Source organism: Mastigoproctus giganteus, chromosome 11, assembly GCF_048544385.1.
Source record: "Mastigoproctus giganteus isolate SK-2022 chromosome 11, ASM4854438v1, whole genome shotgun sequence".
In the NCBI taxonomy this organism is placed as follows: Eukaryota; Metazoa; Arthropoda; class Arachnida; order Uropygi; family Thelyphonidae; genus Mastigoproctus; species Mastigoproctus giganteus.
The window spans coordinates 23,925,893-23,945,577 of NC_143585.1; the positions used below are offsets into that span (position 1 = coordinate 23,925,893).

Below are 19,685 nucleotides of genomic sequence, written 5' to 3' on the forward strand. Positions count from 1 at the left end.
AGTTTTTGTGAAATCCAAATATATGATATCATAATTTTTTGCATTCAGTTCCTTTGTGACCATATTGTAGTAACTAGATTGGTCCAATGAGATTTCCCCTTAATAAACCATGCTGTGTTTTGAAGTATAATTGCAGCCTTGTCTAGATGATCCTGCATTTCTTTTACTAGTGACTCCATTATTTTCCCTGGAACAGAAGTTAAACTAACAGGTCTGTAATTGCTTGTGTCACGCTTTGATTTCCCTTTGTAAATTGGGGACACATTTGCACATCTTCACTCTGTGGGGACTTCTCCTGAATCCAAGGATACTCTTATAATTATGGCTAAGGGTTTGCTTTCTTCCTACACTGCCTCCCTTAATAAAACTGAGTAGATCCCATCCACCCCATATGCTTTTCTGATGTTTAACTTCAACAATTTTTCTTCCATTTTCCTCTCAGTTATTGCAAAATCATTTAGCTCTCTATTAGAGCTTGATAAAGTTCTGGCATCCCCTTCCTTAAAGAATTCCTCATGTGTGAATGTAGATGCAAAATGCTCATTCAGTTTGTCAGCAAACTGAGCAGGATCATCAACAGTCAAACCATTGATACCAAGTGGACCAATTTGATTCATCCCCTTCTTTCTAGTGTTTTCATAAGTAAAGAAGTCTTTGCTGTTTTTCTTTTCTTTTTTTTTTTTTTTTTATGAAAATCCCAAACACGAAAGGTATCAAAACCTATAGTACTTAGTACCGTGCATGGGTTGAAGGAAAAGTATGGGGGGAGGGGGATGCCGGAAACTTTGCTCTAGAGACTAAACATGGGTTTTGCTTCTTTTGCCAAAGATTTCTTGTAATCTGCCTTCACTTGCCTGACCTCCTTTGTAACTTGATTACATACGTGTTTATATCTACCATAGGCTTCTGTGTTGCCCAACAATTCATATACATCACATGCACTTTTTTACTTTGCCATGAATTTCACCAGTTCACCTGTCATCCATTTTGACCTATACCTTGAAGAGTATTTCTTAGTTGGTGCAAAAAGTCTAATGGATTCTATGATTAATTCCTTGAACACTTCCCATTTAGAATTTGCTGATGGTAACATCATCGGTTGGTCCCACCGTATAGAATTTACAAACTCTGAGACCACTGTAGTTACCTTTATGAAAGCAAAAACTCCTCCTTTTACCCTTAATGCTACTTACATCTTTAAGTTAATCCCAAATCAATACACTGTGATCACGGCAACCTAGTAGTTCTTTTATCTGCAGATTCTAATGCATGAATAATCACTGCTGATAATCAGATCAAGAGTTTACTCATTATTGCCTCTCTAACATGTTGTAGTAGAAAACAGTCATCTAGTAAATCTACAAAGGCCTTTGCTAGTCTGTGAGTGACCAACTCACAGGTTCCAATCAATACCTAGAAAGTTAAAATCCCCCATTTATAAGACATTCTGATTTACTGGCCCAGTCTGTTTCTCTGTACATCTGTTCTTATACTCATCAGTCATTAGGCCTGTAATACACTCCTGCTCTCATTTTTGCGTTCCTGGTGCTTATGTCATACCAAACTGACTCAACATTGCATTGGCCACCCATATCAGCTGAATGCACTGCCTTAAATTTTATGTACTTAACTAACAGCATAACCCCTCTTAACTTATCTGTTTTTTCCATATACATTATGTTCCCTACTCTACCTATCACCTATTTCCATTCACATACCCCCACTTCTTCCTTCTGAAACTCTTTCAGGATGATTGGTGCATAATGGCTTTTAGCTGCTGTTGCACCGTTAAACCTCCAACAACAACTTTCAGAATGGTTTTTTTGGGGGGGAAGGGGGAGGCTCTTTTCTGGGAATACCATCAGTGCACTGCGAAACCTGATGCACCTCCTCGTTGCTAGGGATGGGAGGCAGGGGACAGTGAACAAACTCATTCTGTGCCCCATGCCTGCAATGATGCCAGGAGCTGACAAATGTAAGCACATTTTGTGTTTATTGTACTCCTTATATTCAAATTCTGCACCCCTTATATCTGAGTGACACCATCTTTGAAATCCCAACAGTGTCTGCATTTGATGACTTTGAATTTTGTCATCATATACATAGATTTCAGCAAAGCTTATGATGCCATTTGACATGAAAGGTTGCTATATAATTTGATACAGAGGGGCATTAAGAGCAAGTTACTGCTATGAATAAGAAGTGGTTTTGTGTCAGGAAATAGTGTTTTTATAGCCATTCCTTTTCGTGGATTAATATTATTAGTGGCATCCTTAGGGTTCAGTGTTGAGCCTCTTACTGTTTTTATTATTAATTAATGATACCAAAAATGGTTGGTAGGGTGACTACAGTTAGGGTGTGTTACTGAAACAAGACTTATATGAATTAGGAAGGTGCACTGAAAAGTAGCTATTGAGGTTAAATATCTCTAAATGCAAGGTTCTGAAATTGAGTAGCAGTAATCTCAGATTAACATACCAGTTGCATGGTATGCTTTCAAGGTAGTAGAGATTAAAAATAACCTAATTGTACAGTCTCAAATGAAATTCTCTGAGTGAACACAGGCTGTTAGGATGGCTTGTGTGGGTTTTATAGTGATGTGCAGGAATTTTAGCAATTTTACCAGTATCGACAAGGAGTTGATTATACCATTGTTTAAAGCAATGATTAGGCCACATCTTGAGTACTGCATACATATCTCAGAGCCTCATTGCAGAAATGATGTAGTCTTTTGGAAGGGTGCAGAGAAGATCAACAAGATTAGTCACAGGTATAATACACAGATACATAAGGTTCTCTTAACAGGAGAGACTTTAGTTATGTAAATTGCAGTGTCTGAAAACTGCAGCTGTGAAGATACCTGATTGAAGTTTTTAAGGCTTTTAATGGATTAGGTGAACTAAATGCTGATGGCATCTTTTCTCTTTCTCACATGACATATCCAAGAGGACAAGACATATTGGAAAGGGATAGTTGTATGAAAATTTGCTCTGAGCCAGAGAGTGATTGATTGTTGGAACAAACTTCTGTCTGGTGTTGGTAAAGTGGAGTTTGAATAAATTTAAGGAAGATGTATACAAATTATAGGACAATTTTTTATTCATTGTTATTTCTTTTCTTTACAGTTTTGCATGCTCACTTCAGATTTTTCATACTAACAACATCATTATTCTATAGAAAGAGGTTTGGCGGTCTGACCCCAGGGGCTCACATCTGGTGAGTATGGGCTTGGCACACCTAGGGTCCTGAGCTGGATATCATCATTCTATCCTTTCTTGGTGATTCCCTTCTCTCTCTCTCGGGGTAATTCAGAATGTTTTTTTTTTTTGGCTGGTACAGCATAAGCCACAGGCTTCCTTGCACCATACAGCTAATAATAATAATAATAATAATAATAATAATAATAATAATAAAATGGTATGACAAATAAAAAAAAAATTACCTTGTATTAGAAGGGATGAACAAATGAAGTGGGTATGTTTTTTTTTTTTTTTTTTTGTCAATGTCGTGGAAGTTTGCTGCCTTACATTGTTTACAACTACTAATAAATGCTGTCTGCAACTTTTTTGTGTAATTAAATAAAATATAATTAATTTATGTAATTAGATAAAATGTAAATTAATTTATTTAATAAGATAAAATGTAAATTAATGTTCTATGGCTGAAATTTGTAAAGATTAGTTTAAATGATATAAGGGATTTAAATTAATCATATGTCATTTAAACCTTGTGTCATTTAAATTAATTTCTTTAATCATTTTAACCATAATTAGCATGAGGAAAATCCAAAAGCTCCTTATTTTTTTGCTTCAGTGTTGCAATTGGATTTTGATGGATTGACAGTCTGCCATGTATAAGTGCACCCCTATGGGAGAAGTATGTTTTCTAATTTACAGTTTTAAATTTTTTATGTTCTGGCATCAACCCAAACAGAATTGGAATGAGCTTTGTAAAGCACATGAAGCACTGGCTGTAGTAAAAGTAGATAACAATATTAATTAATATATGTTCTTGATTAAACTAGAAAAAATAATTATGTAGTATCAAAGAAAGTAATAGGAAATCTTTTATTTAAAGCGTGTCCTTTACAAGAAAATAATCCATATTGTGACCTTTAATGTATTTATTCAAATTCCTTGACACTAATCAACATTCTTAGTTTAGACATCTGGTAGTTGCATAATCCTTTGCAATGAATGAGTGAAAAGACTTCATTTGTGAGATTAGTTGATGTGTAGTTATTTTCAAGATAATCCATAAATAATGAATTCAAGACTGGTAGCTTAACTTGAATAAAACGTAATTACATCACTGTTCTTTTCATTGAACAGCCAGCATCCCTAATGATGAAATTCATATATTTCCAGGATTAGCCCTCTAGGTTAGTGGAAGATAGAAGAAAATTGCTGATTGCAAAGGTTACAGATCTGTCTCACTGACATTTTCTCTCTCTCTCTGAAGCATATTTTGTATGAAATTTGTGGTTTAAGAGTAAATGAGGAGTTTAAACAGGATTTTTAGGCTGGCATTTATCGAAATGGAATGGGTGCATGGTTGAACACATTTAATGCATGGGTCCATGCATTAAATGTGTTCAACCAATATTTGATGTACAAATGTTACATTCCATTTGTAATAATAACATAATTTCCTTTGATAAAAAATCCTTGGATGTCAGGAATAGATGACATAAAAGAAATCTCAAATGCATCGACCAGTCATTTCCTATACATATGTTTGTTGTGGTTGAAGGTGGTAGTTTGGGATATTTTAAACTTTCTTTTCTTGGAATATAATTTAATTAAACTTTCTTTGCAGTTTGTTGGACACATTTAATACATAAACAAGTGATACATCTCACTGTCTCTATCATAGTTGCTTTTCCACATTCCAACTTTTGCACCACATTCATTACTAACTTTTGATTCTGTATAAAATATGCATTAGACAGAAAAGTTGTGGATTGTTCTCTCACACAATAGCAGAAATTTTCTGGATTTATTGGATGACTGTTTCTACAGCAGCATGTTAGGGAAGCATCAAGAGAAAACAGTACTCTTGATCTGTTTACCAGCTGTGCCTCTTTGTGCATTAAGAATATCCAGATAAAGGAACTGTAAGGTGGCAGTGTATATTGATGCGAGATTACTTAAAGATATAACTACTGTTAAGGTTAAGGGATTTTGCTTTCATAAAAGCAACTACAGTGATCTTAGTTTTTAAATTACTCTCAGTGGGACAAACTGATGATGTTACTAACTACAAAATCTAAATGAGAGGCATTTGGGGAAGTAATCACAGAACTGATGACAAGAAATGTAACAAAGAATTCTTTGCGTATGTTAACACCAAAATGAAAGGGATGAATATTGGCCCACTAGTAATGAATGGCATAATTATTGATGAGCCTGTTCAAGATTCTGACAAACACTCGTGTGAAGAAGTTTTTAGGGATGAGAAAACAAGAAATACATCAAGTTATAACTTGGAGCAAAATGATTTTGCATAACTGAGAAGAAAGTAGAAGGGAAATTTCCGAGCCTAAAAGTAAATAAGGAATCGATAGATAACTGGATAGATCCCATCTGGGGCAGATGGGATCTATCCAGTTATATTAAAAGAAGGCAGAAAAGTTAAGCAAACCCTTGGACCTAATTGTGACAGCATTCTTGGATTCAGAAGGGGGGGGGGGGTTCCTACAGATTGGAGGTGTTCAAATGCCACCTGCCCAGAGTATTAGTGGCTGTCAGGGTCCTATCTATCAAGGGTTTGTATTTTCCGAGCCAGGTTTGACTCCCCATGCCATGGACAGATGCCTGGAGGTCCTTTCCTGGTGATCATGCTCCCGATAACTTTAGTGACCAGTCGAACAACTTCTGTTCCAGGGAAAAATAATGGAGTCACTATTTAATGAAGCATTGCAGAATCAGCTAGACAAGACTGTGGTTATAGTTCTGACACAGCATGGGTTTTTTAAGATGTCTTGTTTGATCAATTTGATTGGATACTATGATGTTGTTACCAAGGGACTGGATGCAAAAAATAATTTTGATATTATATATACTGGGATTTCAGGAAAGCTTTCGATACTACTGATTGGAGCAGTATGGTATTAAAGGCAAGTAGCTACAATGGATAAAAGGGTGGTTGAGTGGTGTTGAGTGAGTGTACAAAAATATAAAATTTCTGTATATCATTGACAATACCCCATGACCTGCTCTGGCAGCCTGTCTGCACTGCTCAGAAAACTTCATATCTGACTGCACACTTATTTCCAGATCTTTTCATTCTCTACCAACCTAAGTGTAGTACCACATAGTTGGTATGCTTCTCTTTGGTTATTGCTACCCATATGTAGTACTTTGCATTTGTCAATGTTAAACTCCAGTTGCCACTTCTCAGCCCATTTTCCCAACTTATCTAGATCCAGTTGGAGTAGCATACTGTCGTTAACAACCCTGCCAACCTTTGTATCATCTGCAAACTTGGACATTAAACCTGATATACCTTCATCAATATCATTGATAAATATACAAAACAGCAATGGGGCCCAACACTGAACCCTGGGGAATATGTATGGTAATGAAGTTTTGCTGTAATAATAATAAGAATATTATTCTTGCCACTGATCATCTTAATGATCACAATTTACAGGATAATTGCCTGGATATACTTAAAATTGTTGATGGACTTCCATAGTGGAAATTGTGGTAATTGCTTTATTGTTATGATTGCTGGTATTATGCAACTCCAATTTATTGAAATAACTTAAAATTATGGAGTTTTTTAAATTGGAATTTCATTGAATCATTTTATTAATAAATAAAAGACAAATGCACCTGATTTATGTAAAACTAAAGTTATGATTTATTTATACCTGAAAAATATAAATGTTATTTTATAGATGGTTTAATAAATTCACTGATCCAGATTATGCTCGCTCAGGATGCATTGCAACAGAAACAGTAGTTTTAGACCAAGGTCCCCTATCCCAGTTTTCTCACTCCTTGGAACCGTATCTACGGCAGTTAGGAATGCCCACCAGTCTTGAGAAAGGTAAATTTTATATAATTTTAAAAATATTTCAACACTATGCTTCTTGGGAGGTGGGGTGGGGGAGTTAGCATGAAAATTAACTGTAGAAAATATTAACGGACACAGAAAGGAATAATCCATAACTTCTTTTGAATACATTGTCCTATGTTCTTAAAATTTCTTATTAAGGAAGGGAAAAATTTTCTCATTTGATAAAGGTATAACATAGATTGTTAATGCTGACCAAATAAATTGGATATTAAAAGCATACACTGTTTATGTTATTTGAATTTTTGTGCCCTAAATGATTAAAAAAAAAAAGAAAAAAAAGAAAATGGTATTAGTATCAGCCGCACAATGCAAGAAAGCATTAGGCTTTTGTTGTACCATCCTGTGTGTGTATCCATTAATGGTCAATACAGAAGTACAGTTGTATACATGTTTAGGTTGATTGTAGTTCAAATTCATATAACCACTAATAGTGTTAAATAATTGCTAATTTGTTGATAAATGATTAGCTGTAAACTCCTAACCTCCATACTGGACTATAAACAGAACAGTTTAGTAAAATGTATTATAAGGCTATGTTTTAGAATGCACTTTAAGACTATTATTAAAGAAAATTATTAAACTATTATTATTAAAGGCTATTATTAAACAGAATAAAGAAAACTGTTATGTTTATAGTTTGGCACAATGGCATAGGTCAGAGAAGTATAAATAAATAAATAAATTTTCTGTTTATACTCCTGGATGACCACATGGTCAGAGGAGTTTACAAGATTGAGATAATACAAGAAACAGCACCATATTTAACAGTCACAGGCTTTTGAACCCCGGTCATTCAAGGCACGTGTACTAATGCACCCTCGTGCATGACCACTCGGTTATAATGGCCTCTAGTTACTTTGTACAACTAGTTATTTGACAAAAATATTATCATTAACTGTATTTAGTGATTACTTGGGCTGTAACAGCAGTTAACTCAAAGGCATCTACTACTATTTACCACTCGGCTACATTAGGCCTAAAAACAAGGTTGTTTATAATTTAGCATGACCCCCATAGGTCAGAGGAATTTTCAATTATTCATTTCAACAAAGAATGTTATCATTGTATTGTATTTTGCAGTCAGTGGGTTTGAACCATGGTCAAGTGAAATGCATGTATTACTGCATTCCTACATTGACCACTTGGCCGCTTTAGCCCTACACTAAACTTATTTCCCAATCTTGAACTGTTCTACTCATATGTTGACATTAGTAGGAGCAATTCAACATTGGGAAGTTTTATTTTATCCTGATCATGGAGTTCCATAGTGAATTTTGAAGTGTAGCCTTATAGTCAATTGATTTGCTACATTGTATTAGTTATCAGGATATTCCAGGTGTAATCAGAATGTTCAGGGACTGACCTAATATGTGGGAAATGATGAAGAATACTGGTGATTCAGGTAGATCCTCTCCTTGGCACTGTTCATACTGTTCCCTGGCATTCAGTTTTATGATCACTTTCTCTGAACTGCATCGTAAAATTGCTGTAGAACTGTTTTGTAGTATTCCTATTTTGTTGTTTGACTATGATGGATAAATTCATAATGAACAACAGCCTCTGAGTCAGTAGTATGATAATCTTGCTTTTTGGGACTTAGAGAAAATGGACTCCTCCATTGAGAGGATTGGGCCTTTGTTTCTGATTCATAGTCATACATTGATGGGAGAAGCAAAGTAAGGATCAGCTGCCATGACAAAGAAAGATCCTGACATGAGAGAACTTCTTTCTATGATCATCAGCGAGGATGTGAGGCACAAACTTGGCAGAAATGCATCACATTCCCAAAATGTCATTAAAATTGATTAACATGTTTCTTATGTTATTGATTAACATAAGAAATACTAGTTTCACTAGCAACTTCAAAAATAGTTAAACATCAATCACTTCTGATATCAGATTATAGATGTGAGTAATTGAATCATTGGTTTTTGAAGTTGAAGGGTGGCCAGAGTGTGAGGATCATCCTTGATGAACAAGTAATCAACTAGCCGACCGGGCTAGCCGAGTGGGTAAAGTACCTGACCGGCAACCCAAAGGTCGCGGGTTCGATTCCCGCCTCGGGCTTGGATCAAAGTACTGCAAAAAAAAACCTTGGGAGGTGCAATATGGCCACAGAAGCCAATGCGCCAACAACTACCAAATCAAAAAAAAAAAAAAAAAAAAGTAATCAACTTTAAACTTTTCAAACCACCAAAAAAAGTTTGAAGAAGACACATATCACCCCCAAAAACTGTTTTTAGTACTTTAGTTTCTGTTGCTCTTTTCTCTAATTTGAAAGAAATTTGATGCAGATTGCATGCTCAGTAAATTCAGTCATTTTGAATTGAGACAGAAACACATGAAACACCTTCTGTTCAATGCATGCTAATTCTGACCGAGTGCAGATAAATGGATAAATTCACATAATTTGTGTAGACAAGTTACCTAACATGTTGTGACAAGTCGAAACTCACCACGTTTCAATATCAAGATATAAAGTTGGTCCCCTGAACTTTTTTTATCACACCTTATACATATATATTACATTTTTTTAATGTATTTTGATCATTTGGTTCACAATAAAGTAATTGCATATAGACACAGAGTGTGTAAGTGTTTTTATGTATAATCTAGTAAAAAATTTACTGTTTATATAAGATATAATATTTACAGATAATTGCACATAATATTTTTCAAAATAATGTCCTTGGCTGTTTTTACACATTCTTCAATAAATCATGATTGCAAAGGCAGTTTATTTGAAGTCCTTTTTCAAAAATTCCTTCATTGCAGTTGTCATGGCTGCCATGACTTCTGCTTTGCTGAAAAATCTCATTGAGTCCTTCAACTGAGAAAAATAAATAAAAATCGTGTAGTCTAAAAATCAGAATGAACAAGTGGGATGTTAAATAAATAAATTAATAAATTTTCTGTTTATACTCTGGAATTATCACATAGTCAGATTAGGCTTTAGAGTAGTTATGTAAGACAGTTATAGAGTGTTTGGAAAGGTATTAAAAAATTACTGTCTCACAACGATCAGAAGCATTGTCATGGAGTAATTTCAGTTTTTTCTTGCCCACGGATCAGGTATTGCAGCTCTCAAGTGCTTAATGATTTTTAAGCACATATTTGCTAGTGTAATCTCCTGGAATAAATTCAGTATGAATTGTCTTTATAGTCAAAATATTGTTTATAGCATAACGTTACCTTTAATCTTGTCAATATAAAAGTTTTTTCTAGGAAATGCAAGACTTTTATTCGGAGAACCAATGTGTTATTTATGTTTCATAGAAATAGTACTAGATTTCATCTTCTGTCACAATTGATTGTTGCTCTTTGAAATCCTGGAACACGATTGCAACATTAAACAAGTCTTCTGAATGTTCAGCTCTTATTTACCTATAATCTGCTGTTAAAAACTTTAACAAGGAAGTTGTATAAATATTTTCATGTTTTAAATATTAGGTATGATTGCATGGCAACTGCCATATGATATTTCAACTTGAGGAGATGTTTTCACTTTATCTGACAATTGACTCAGGTAACTCCTGTTTGGAGGATAGATATGAAAAGAGTATCTCTCCTTTATACTTTGAAGTGGAAATGAAAACTTAAATAACATTAAAATTCCTTTGGCTGGATTGCCAACATTCATGCTTGCTTTACCTCATCTAAGTTACCCTGGAGATGCTCTTTAAGGTTTGTGGGGGAGGGACAGTCACTTGATGCTAATGATGAACAACTTTAAATCTCATTTATGAAATCCTTGAACAGCCCTAGTGAGGTTGCTAATAGTTTCTATTTAGTACAAAACACTTACTAAACACCTTTGCTACTTGGAGAACCTAGTTGGAACATACTATGCCACCTAGTGCTCAAGTTATGAATTGATGCATTATTTTTTAGCTTGCCTTTATAATTGTGTTGTGAGAATATTAGGGCATGGTAATGTACTTTGCTATGCAGTTCATTATATTGCTGTATTGCTAGGCTTTATTTTTTATTTATTTATTTTTTTTAGCTTATCCAGTGTCTCAGTGTACTGGAGGAACTGATAGTGGTCCCGTTTTCTGACTGCTGAAAATTTTTCTTTTCAGCAGTCAGAAACTCAATAACACTGCATGTTGTTTGAGCTACATGTTCAAAGATGTTTCCATTTAAAATAGTGTAACTTATAAACAAACAACCACACAGAAGCACTGCTGCTCATGTACTAACTAGAAACTGTGTGCTACTTGGAGAACCTATTCGAAACATACTGTGTCACGTATTGTGGAGGTCATAAATTAAAGAGCAGTACTTTTCAGCCTGCCTTTATAAGAATGTCACAAGAGTGTCAGGATATGGTAATGTACTTTGCTATGCAGTTAACTTTTTTGAACTGTATGTAAATTATTATAATAGAAGTCATTTCTTTTTTGTAGGAATTTTCAGAAATATTAATACTCTCTATGTGACAGCTAATAGGAAACTCATATTGTCTGTATTCTAGTTGTATACATTTGAGCAAATTTTTCATAGTAATAACACAGGTTACTACTATGGGTTATTGTACAGCACTGCAGCCATGCTGCTAGGACAAGAACTTGTTTCTTTTGGTAATGTTCAGGAATTTTCCAGGACGGATAAAAGAGTGATTAGGTGGGGATGAAAAGGGAATTTTTACCAAGAAAGACTTGTTCTGTAAGTTGCACTATCTGGAAATTAAGCAACTACTTGGAGACCTTATTGGATGTTTAAGGTTTTAAAAGATTGAGTAAGCTACATATTGACAGCATTTTGACCTTTTCTCAGTCATCACACATAAGGGACATAAAAAAATTAAATGGGTGATTGCACAAATGATGTGCTTAAATTTGTTTTTAGCTTGAGAGTTAACTGATTGTTGGACTAGACTTAACTTTGTGGAAGTGCAAAGCGTCAATAAATTTAAAGAAGGGCTGAACAGATTATTAGAAGGAATGTGCAAATGACATATGGAAGACAGTTTTATCAGTTTTTTTCCACACCATGCCTGAGTTACTTTTTCCTAGTAAGAGTTGTATTAATTTTTTTCCTGGGAACATGGTTTTTTTTTTTTTTTTTTCTTTCAATCCAAAAAACAGGCAGCTAAACCACATTCCTCCTAAACAAAAAAGTGTGCAATGCTAACTCATGTTCTTAGATATGTTGTCACTTAATTTAGACAACCCAAAGCATTTTATATCTTGTTAGAAAAGGATATTTGTTCTTAAGATTACTATACAAAGATGTAAAGGCAGTTCCTGCTTTACGAGTTTTCTCTTTACAAGTTTACAAATCTTTTTTTTTTCAAGTATCAACAAAATCGAAAATATGAACATTAATTGCAATAAATAAATGCTAAACATTCATAAATACAGCCAGGCCTTGCATAATGCGAGTTTTATTAATGCATTTTTCAGTTACCGCTATTTGAAAAAATTATACCACTTTACACGATGCAGATTTCCAGTTAATGCGATCTTTTTTTATGTGATAGTTGAAAAAGATTTGAATTTTGCTCTAAGCTTACTGTGCGTCGGACAGACAATAAACAAGCATTTGCCCGCTGCCTGCCTCAATGTGTTCCATCAACCATTGGAAGCAGGTGTGTTACTTGTTTGTTTCCCATTAATAAAGTCATGCGCAGACTTGCATTTAAAAATTAGAATTTTTAAATACAAAAAAAAAAAAAACTACAGGCTAAAATTTAAATTTTTAAATGAGCCAGATGAAAATGTTACCACAAAGGAGATAATGGTAAAAAACTTAGATGAAATCTTTCGTATCGCAGAAAACCACAAACTTTTTTTTTTTTTTTTTTTTTTTTTTTTGAGGTTATCTGCGATATTTATTTTGCCAGGGCCTAGAGAAGATTGTTGTCAGCCATCGGAAATTGATTGATGAAAAAAAGAAAGCCAACACTGTTCCCACGACTCTGTTCAAATATTTTCATAACAAATAGTTTCTTCATTATTTTATGCAATAAACATTTAATTCTGTAATTATTTTCATATTCTTTTACATGATATACATTTAAAAAGTTATTTAAAAGGTATTTTTAAAATTCTTTATGGACATTCCTGAAGGTCACGGACCAATTATAATTTTTCCTATTGATTATTATATTCAATTAATGTGTTTCCGTTTTGCACGATGCACTTGCAGGATGAATTAATCGAGGCCAACCTGTACGGCATTTCAAACCACACGCATAGCTATACAATACAGTACTACTGTGCGTATGTTTTGTTTGTTCAGGCAGATGAAAATGTTTCGTCTGCTTGAACTCAGATAACATAAAGCATTTACCACACTGATGTTACATGATCTTTTCATGAAATTTATAAAGAAAAGAGAATGTTTTGGGGGAAAAATGACCCGTGAAGCATTTCTGAAGAAGATGATGACTCCAACAACCAGTGCCTGACCAACAATGAGTGATAAACCATCAACTAGTGTGCATTTAGTCAATGATGATGAAGAATAAACATTCATTAACATTTGTAAAACATAAATAATTTCTTTATTATTATAATTTGCTAGATTTTAAAGGCTGTGTTTTCATTTCTTTGGATAAATAAATCATTATTTAAGCATAAACTATTGTTTTGTTTACCTTTATTTATTTAACACTACTATGGTCAAATTTCATTGTCGAGATCATAATCCCTGTTTTAACATTATGTCTGTGGGAAATAAATTCTCGCTTTATGAGTGCACCCGCTGGGAACAAATTAACTCGTAAAGTCGGGACCCACCTGTATTTAAATCATCTAGCTTCAAATCTCTCTCTCTATATATATGTATATATATATATATATATATTTTTTTTTTTTTTTTCTCTCATAGGTATTGTAACACTTGTTAAAGATTATCAGGTGTGTAAAGAAGGGGATTCACTAACACCAGAGCAAGCAAACATATTGGTAAAATTTATTAAAAGCTTTAATTTCTCATGTTAAAAAAATTGCTGTATGTTAATGAAATTCTCTCATTTCTCTGAATAGTAACTAAACTAATAACATGAGGCATGTGGAAAAGGTAGTAGCAGCAGTACTATATATATATATATATATATATATATATGCAGAAAAGTCAAATTGAGATCATTTTTACATATTGTGTGGATAGTAGCACCAGTATTGCCTGTACCTAGGGTTGCTAGATTTTTATGACTGGATTAAAGGACATGCCAGATTTCTATTACTGGATTAAAAGGACACTCAAAAATAATTAATGCTACCACTTTCCAACTCTCACTCCACCCCCTCCCACTCCAAAAAAGGAAAATTGAATGATTTTTTAGTTAATAATTAAACATTTTGTATATATTTTTTAGATTTTGGTTTAAAAATTATAGTTTTCATATTGACTATAAATATTTGCAAATGTTAGTTTAATTTAGAATTCAAAATATTTAATGATAAACCATGGCTTTCTATGGGGAAGGCTATGGATTGATATATAAGGATAATGAGCAATATGGATGATATAAAAAGCGTGAATTGATCCAAATATTTTAGTGCATTAATTGATATCAAGCTAAAGTAATTTTAGGTAGGCGAAAAAAAAAAGCAAAAAAAAAAAAAAAAAACACAATCTGGTTTAATAGCTAGAAATCATTCACATTGAACATATTTTGTACTTCTTCGAGCAGCTTAAGCAGAGCTGCAAACTACCTAAAATTTTGGACCAGCTTGGTTCGCGGTTTGGTTCAAAAGGCGATTTTGACCAGTGGTTAGGTTCGGTTCAGTTCAGTTCGGTCAAGCATATCGTCTGAAATAATTCATTTAGTTGGCACAAGCTATCATAAATGTTCCTTAGTCTTCTGTTTTTGGATATTATCTAGTAATATTTGGTACCTGTGGTCAAGATACATATAAGCTAAAAAGTTCTCGCTTGCTTTCCATCAAATTTACTTCTTGTAGCGTGAGAGAGGTTACCAAGATGACAATTCATTTTCAGTGTTTCTAACATCCACTTTACATTCTGACTGCAGCACTTCACATGCTGCCCTAACGGGTTCCAAAACTTCTATAGTATTTTCAATCTTTTGCCACACACTGGCTGACAAATGCAATTCTTTTGATGGACACAGATAAATCGATGCAAAATTGTTTTAGCTCCATAAGACTGTTGTAACATATTAACAATGCAATTCCATCTGGTTTCACAGTCTAGTATTGCACAGTCTATAAGGATAGAAGGGGTTCGCAGCTTTTTCACCATTGCTCATGCCAAGGGAAGTTTCAGTTCATCATGTTTCAGAACATCTTTAACAGCCAACTGCAGAGAATGTGCAGCACAACGAACAGATACCATAATACCCTGAACATGTAGATCATGGAAATTTTCTTTACATACATTTGTATCACTAGAGTCTGTAGTCTCAGATTCTTCAATATCTTCAGTATCATCTTCAATATCGAGTTTTCCGGATTGTTCCTGAGCAAGTAATTTGAATGACCTTATCATATTAGCCCCTTTGTTAAAGAATACACTTGTTCTAATTTAATTTCAAATTCTTTCAAGACACCTGAAACTATTTGCATAAATTACCGCTCGTAGCCCAATCATTCAATTCTCGCATTGCAAGTGTTTTTAGAACAATCTTGTCACAATCAAAAAAATTATACATTTATTCCCAGAATTGACCTCTCAAATCGAGTTGCAGTATCTATTTTCAAAGAAATTAATCTGCTCTTCAAAACAGCTGTAAGTTCTTTACACGAATGATTAGCTCATCTACTTATCTCATCTTGAATATTTTGACGATTTATCTGAAGTTTACTACCATGTCCCATAACAACTGGATTCAATAATTTTTAGAATCCCGAGTCTTCAAGCAGAGAAAATGGTCTACCATTTACAGTCACTAATTCCACGCATGCATCTTTAACTATTTCTGCAGATATTTCAACCAATACGGTTTTTCTAACACTAGATGTAACAAATTTTGTAATAGTAGGTAGCTGTGGAAACTATTTTTGCTTTCTTTTTTTTAAAACATCCTCATAGTCGGCGACACGTTTTATTTTTAAATGTCTCAGTAAGTTTTCTGAATGTTTTCCCTTCAAGTCCATTTTACAAACAGTACATTTACTCTTGTTCGTGTCACTATTATAATGAAATTTTTTGTGGACAGGATGCCATTTTCTGTTGCCATTCATTGTTATCTGAGGGAGGGAAAAACAGAAATAAATATTTATTTTTAAACTGTTACAAAAATAATATTTAAGAGACATATGCTAACAAGTTGTAACAACTCAATAAAGGTGAAGTATGGCAAATGTACCAATCAAAAACTACCAAAGCATGTACATAAAATGAACAAAAATGTTATCATTAAATTACTTAGAATATCCTTTATTTCTTAAATATTACGCAGCACTTAACAGTAAATAAGAGTGCATAATCTTTGATTAGCAGCGGGGCTACATTATTGATCTTTTCTGAGCTTATCTGCCACAAAAAAGTGATAAATACATAGATTCCTTCATACCTTCTATTTTTCTCTGAAACTAAAAATTGAATAATAATAAATAAAAAAATCAATAATAATAAATAAAAAAATCGAATAACCAATTTTAAAAAAATTTAATAAAGCACAAGTGTGTGCAAATGCAGTATATCAGTATGCAGCAAATTCTAAAAATATAGTTAAAAACGGCATCATGTTAATTATATCTCATATTGTGAATATGAGAAAATGAGAAAAAATTAAATAAAATAAAATATTAAATATAATAATAAATAAAAATACTGCAGAGAAGTTTTCCATTTATGCACATACGTATTAGAATTATATTAATATTAAGCATGCTTAGATATACTGAAGATTCTCTGTAATTCAGTGTATGAGTTTCTCATCATTACGATTCAAAATATCCGAAATAAAATAAAAATTCATCCGATACAAATGAGAATATTCAGGAGTTATTATAATTTAATTAGTATGTAAAGGTTACAATAAAATAATACATATACACTTACTGAAGATGAAATTCTTTTGGGATTCGTTCCTCCAAGATGTCCATGTGCAACCTAATATCGCAGCCAAAGTGCACTATGCCAGAGCGGAAGCAGGAATGATGAACCCTCAGAACAAAACATGCTAATCTTTTCAAAGAAAAATGCTAATGAGTAATTCTCAGTACTACACCTTTTCACTTCCTCATCCCAAAATGAAAGAACTTGGATTCTTTCCCTCAGATACATGACATCTTTCAAACCACAGGGAAGTTAATATCTGGATATCCTGGTCTGAAAATTACATTTGTCACCTTTTGCTTTCTTATAATTACCTGTTGCCATTGCATTTTTCAAAATCCTTGTAATTAATTGTTGAGAACAAAATTGATTTAGCCCATTAAATCCTTTGACAGTGTTCCATGCTGACTGGGTAATATTTGAACTAATAGCCATTGTTATACCAGTTATATGCAGTTATGTTATGTGCCATTGTTTAAAATTGTAATTTTGCCCCCCTCCCCCAAGATTTTATTATAACCACTGTGTTTAAATATTTTTATATTTTAAATACCTTAGTGATGATAGTTTGGCATCCATAAAATAGATTTAATTTACTGCTGCTTTTATTTTTTATAGAAACTCCTTGGCTATCAAATGGCAGAATTCAAAATATCCATGCAGTGTATGTGGTGTAGTGATGGAGCATTTGAAGAATATGTTCCCAGAAAAGAGATTCTACAAAAAAGAAAGGCCAATAATGTTGAAGAAATGGAAGTTGACATTGAGACACCACCAAAGAAAAAATCTAAAAAAAAGAATAATAATAATGTAGATAGTAATACAGGAATTGAAAGTACAGCTGAAGATGATGAAACAATTGAAGAAGACATCCTGGAGCGACCAAGAACAAGATTACAAAAAAAGAAGCAGGATCAGTTAGATATTACTACTGAAACTAAAAATACAGCTGATAATGAAGGAACTGAAAATGGCACAAAGAAGCTACCAAAGAAGAAATTTAAAAATAAAGGAAAGATCATTTAGATGTTAGTACAGGAATTGAAAGAACAGATGATGATGAAGAAACTGAAAGAGACAAAAGTGCTATCAGTTATCTTTGGGTCAATGATCTTTCTGATTTTTTCCCCCCTCCTGATGTAGCATTATTTTGTTACTAAAAAAAATAAAGTAAACTGCTCCGTTGGCCATTATCAGCTTTTCTTTCTTACATTCTGATTTAATGCACACAGTCATTTCTTAGCTGACCTGAACACTTAGCACAGACTTAACAACACACTCTTGTGAGTCTTATATATTAGTATTTTTATGCTAAGTGGGTTCCCCTTTATATAATAATACTCAAATAATTCTGTTGTATTTACCGTTTGCATCTTTAAACAGGAATAAGAATTATGCAAGAAAATTCTTAATCTGATTTTTACTCTCTCTCTCTCTCTCTCAGGGTAGGGTAGGGTAACTTGGGAATTTTTTTTGACTGGTGCAGCATAAGCCTCAGGCTTCCTTGCACCATATAACTAGTAATAATAATATCTCCATTATTGAATCCTTTTCATATTCTTGCCACATCTGCATGATCTTGCTCTCTCATGAATGCTCTCCGGCATCAACATCAGTTTATTATGGTTCCGACAGGTCAAGAGCACACCTCAATATGACAGACCAGTTGGCGGGTGTCATTATGATCATTCACCAAGTCCGTCATGAGAAATTTGGCTCCAGATAAGAAACAAAAAAATCATGACACTATCAAAATGAATATTTGAAATATGGCTTCTAGTACTGTGATGATGAGCAGAATCAAATCCCTCTGTCTTTAATATGTGAAAAGAAACTCAACAATAACTATTTGAAATCCTCTCTGTTGACGAGGCGTTTTGAAAGAAATCAACAAATGGCAAGTCCGTTGCTTATTTTGAAGAGAAAAAGAAGTATTTCATAAAAAAAAAAGATTTTGTTGATGAAATCTGTATTTGTGAGTCATAAAAAGAGAATTATTAGAAGCCTCACTGAAAGTGAGCTATAGCATTGGTTGTCAAGGAGAGGCTCGCACTATTGGTGAAAATTTGATAATGCCACACACTTTTCATCTGGCGCCTCCGTAGCCAGGTGGGAAGGAGCAGTAGTGCATAGCACACGCTTCTTGATTAGACCGGGTTTCGAGCCCGTCACCACCAAATATGGAGGATGCGGAAAGGTCAGGGAATGACCACCGCATATCCCGGAGCAATATGGCCTTAGATGCTAATGCTCCTAAAAACCAAACAAAACAAACAAAACTTTTCATCTGTCCGTAACAATATTCGGGCTCAATGAATCAGCAAAAATAAAACAGGTGCCACTCTAATTCTTCTTAAAAAGAAGAATTTTACTTTGCTCAGCCGATCTTCTCAATAAACTCATTCATAGATTGAAGTTGTTGCCTTATTTTACCTTGCAACTCAGTGAGAGTGCAGATGTCAGTAGCCTAGCCGTTCTGTTAGTATTTATTCGATACTTGTATAATGGTGAGCTGTACAAAGACATTCTTATCTGCGACGATTTTAAAACCACTACAACAGAAGCTGATATTTTTTTGTAAAAATGACAGCTTTTTAGTGCTCATAAACTTGACTGAATAA

General features: G+C 33.7%; 1 protein-coding gene across 1 annotated transcript in view; it reads left to right on the forward strand.

Annotated features, from left to right (window-relative positions):
• The window catches only part of RpLP0-like (ribosomal protein LP0-like), a 54,644-nt gene extending 36,394 nt beyond the window's left edge, over positions 1-18,250 (forward strand). Inside the window, exons 5-7 of the mRNA XM_090385289.1 lie at positions 6,905-7,056; positions 13,924-14,000; positions 17,683-18,250. Of these exons, the coding sequence (XP_090241415.1) occupies positions 6,905-7,056; positions 13,924-14,000; positions 17,683-18,090 (637 nt within the window). The 3' untranslated portion in view covers positions 18,091-18,250. The remainder of the gene's footprint in view (positions 1-6,904; positions 7,057-13,923; positions 14,001-17,682) is intronic.
• The last annotated feature ends 1,435 nt before the right edge of the window (positions 18,251-19,685 follow it).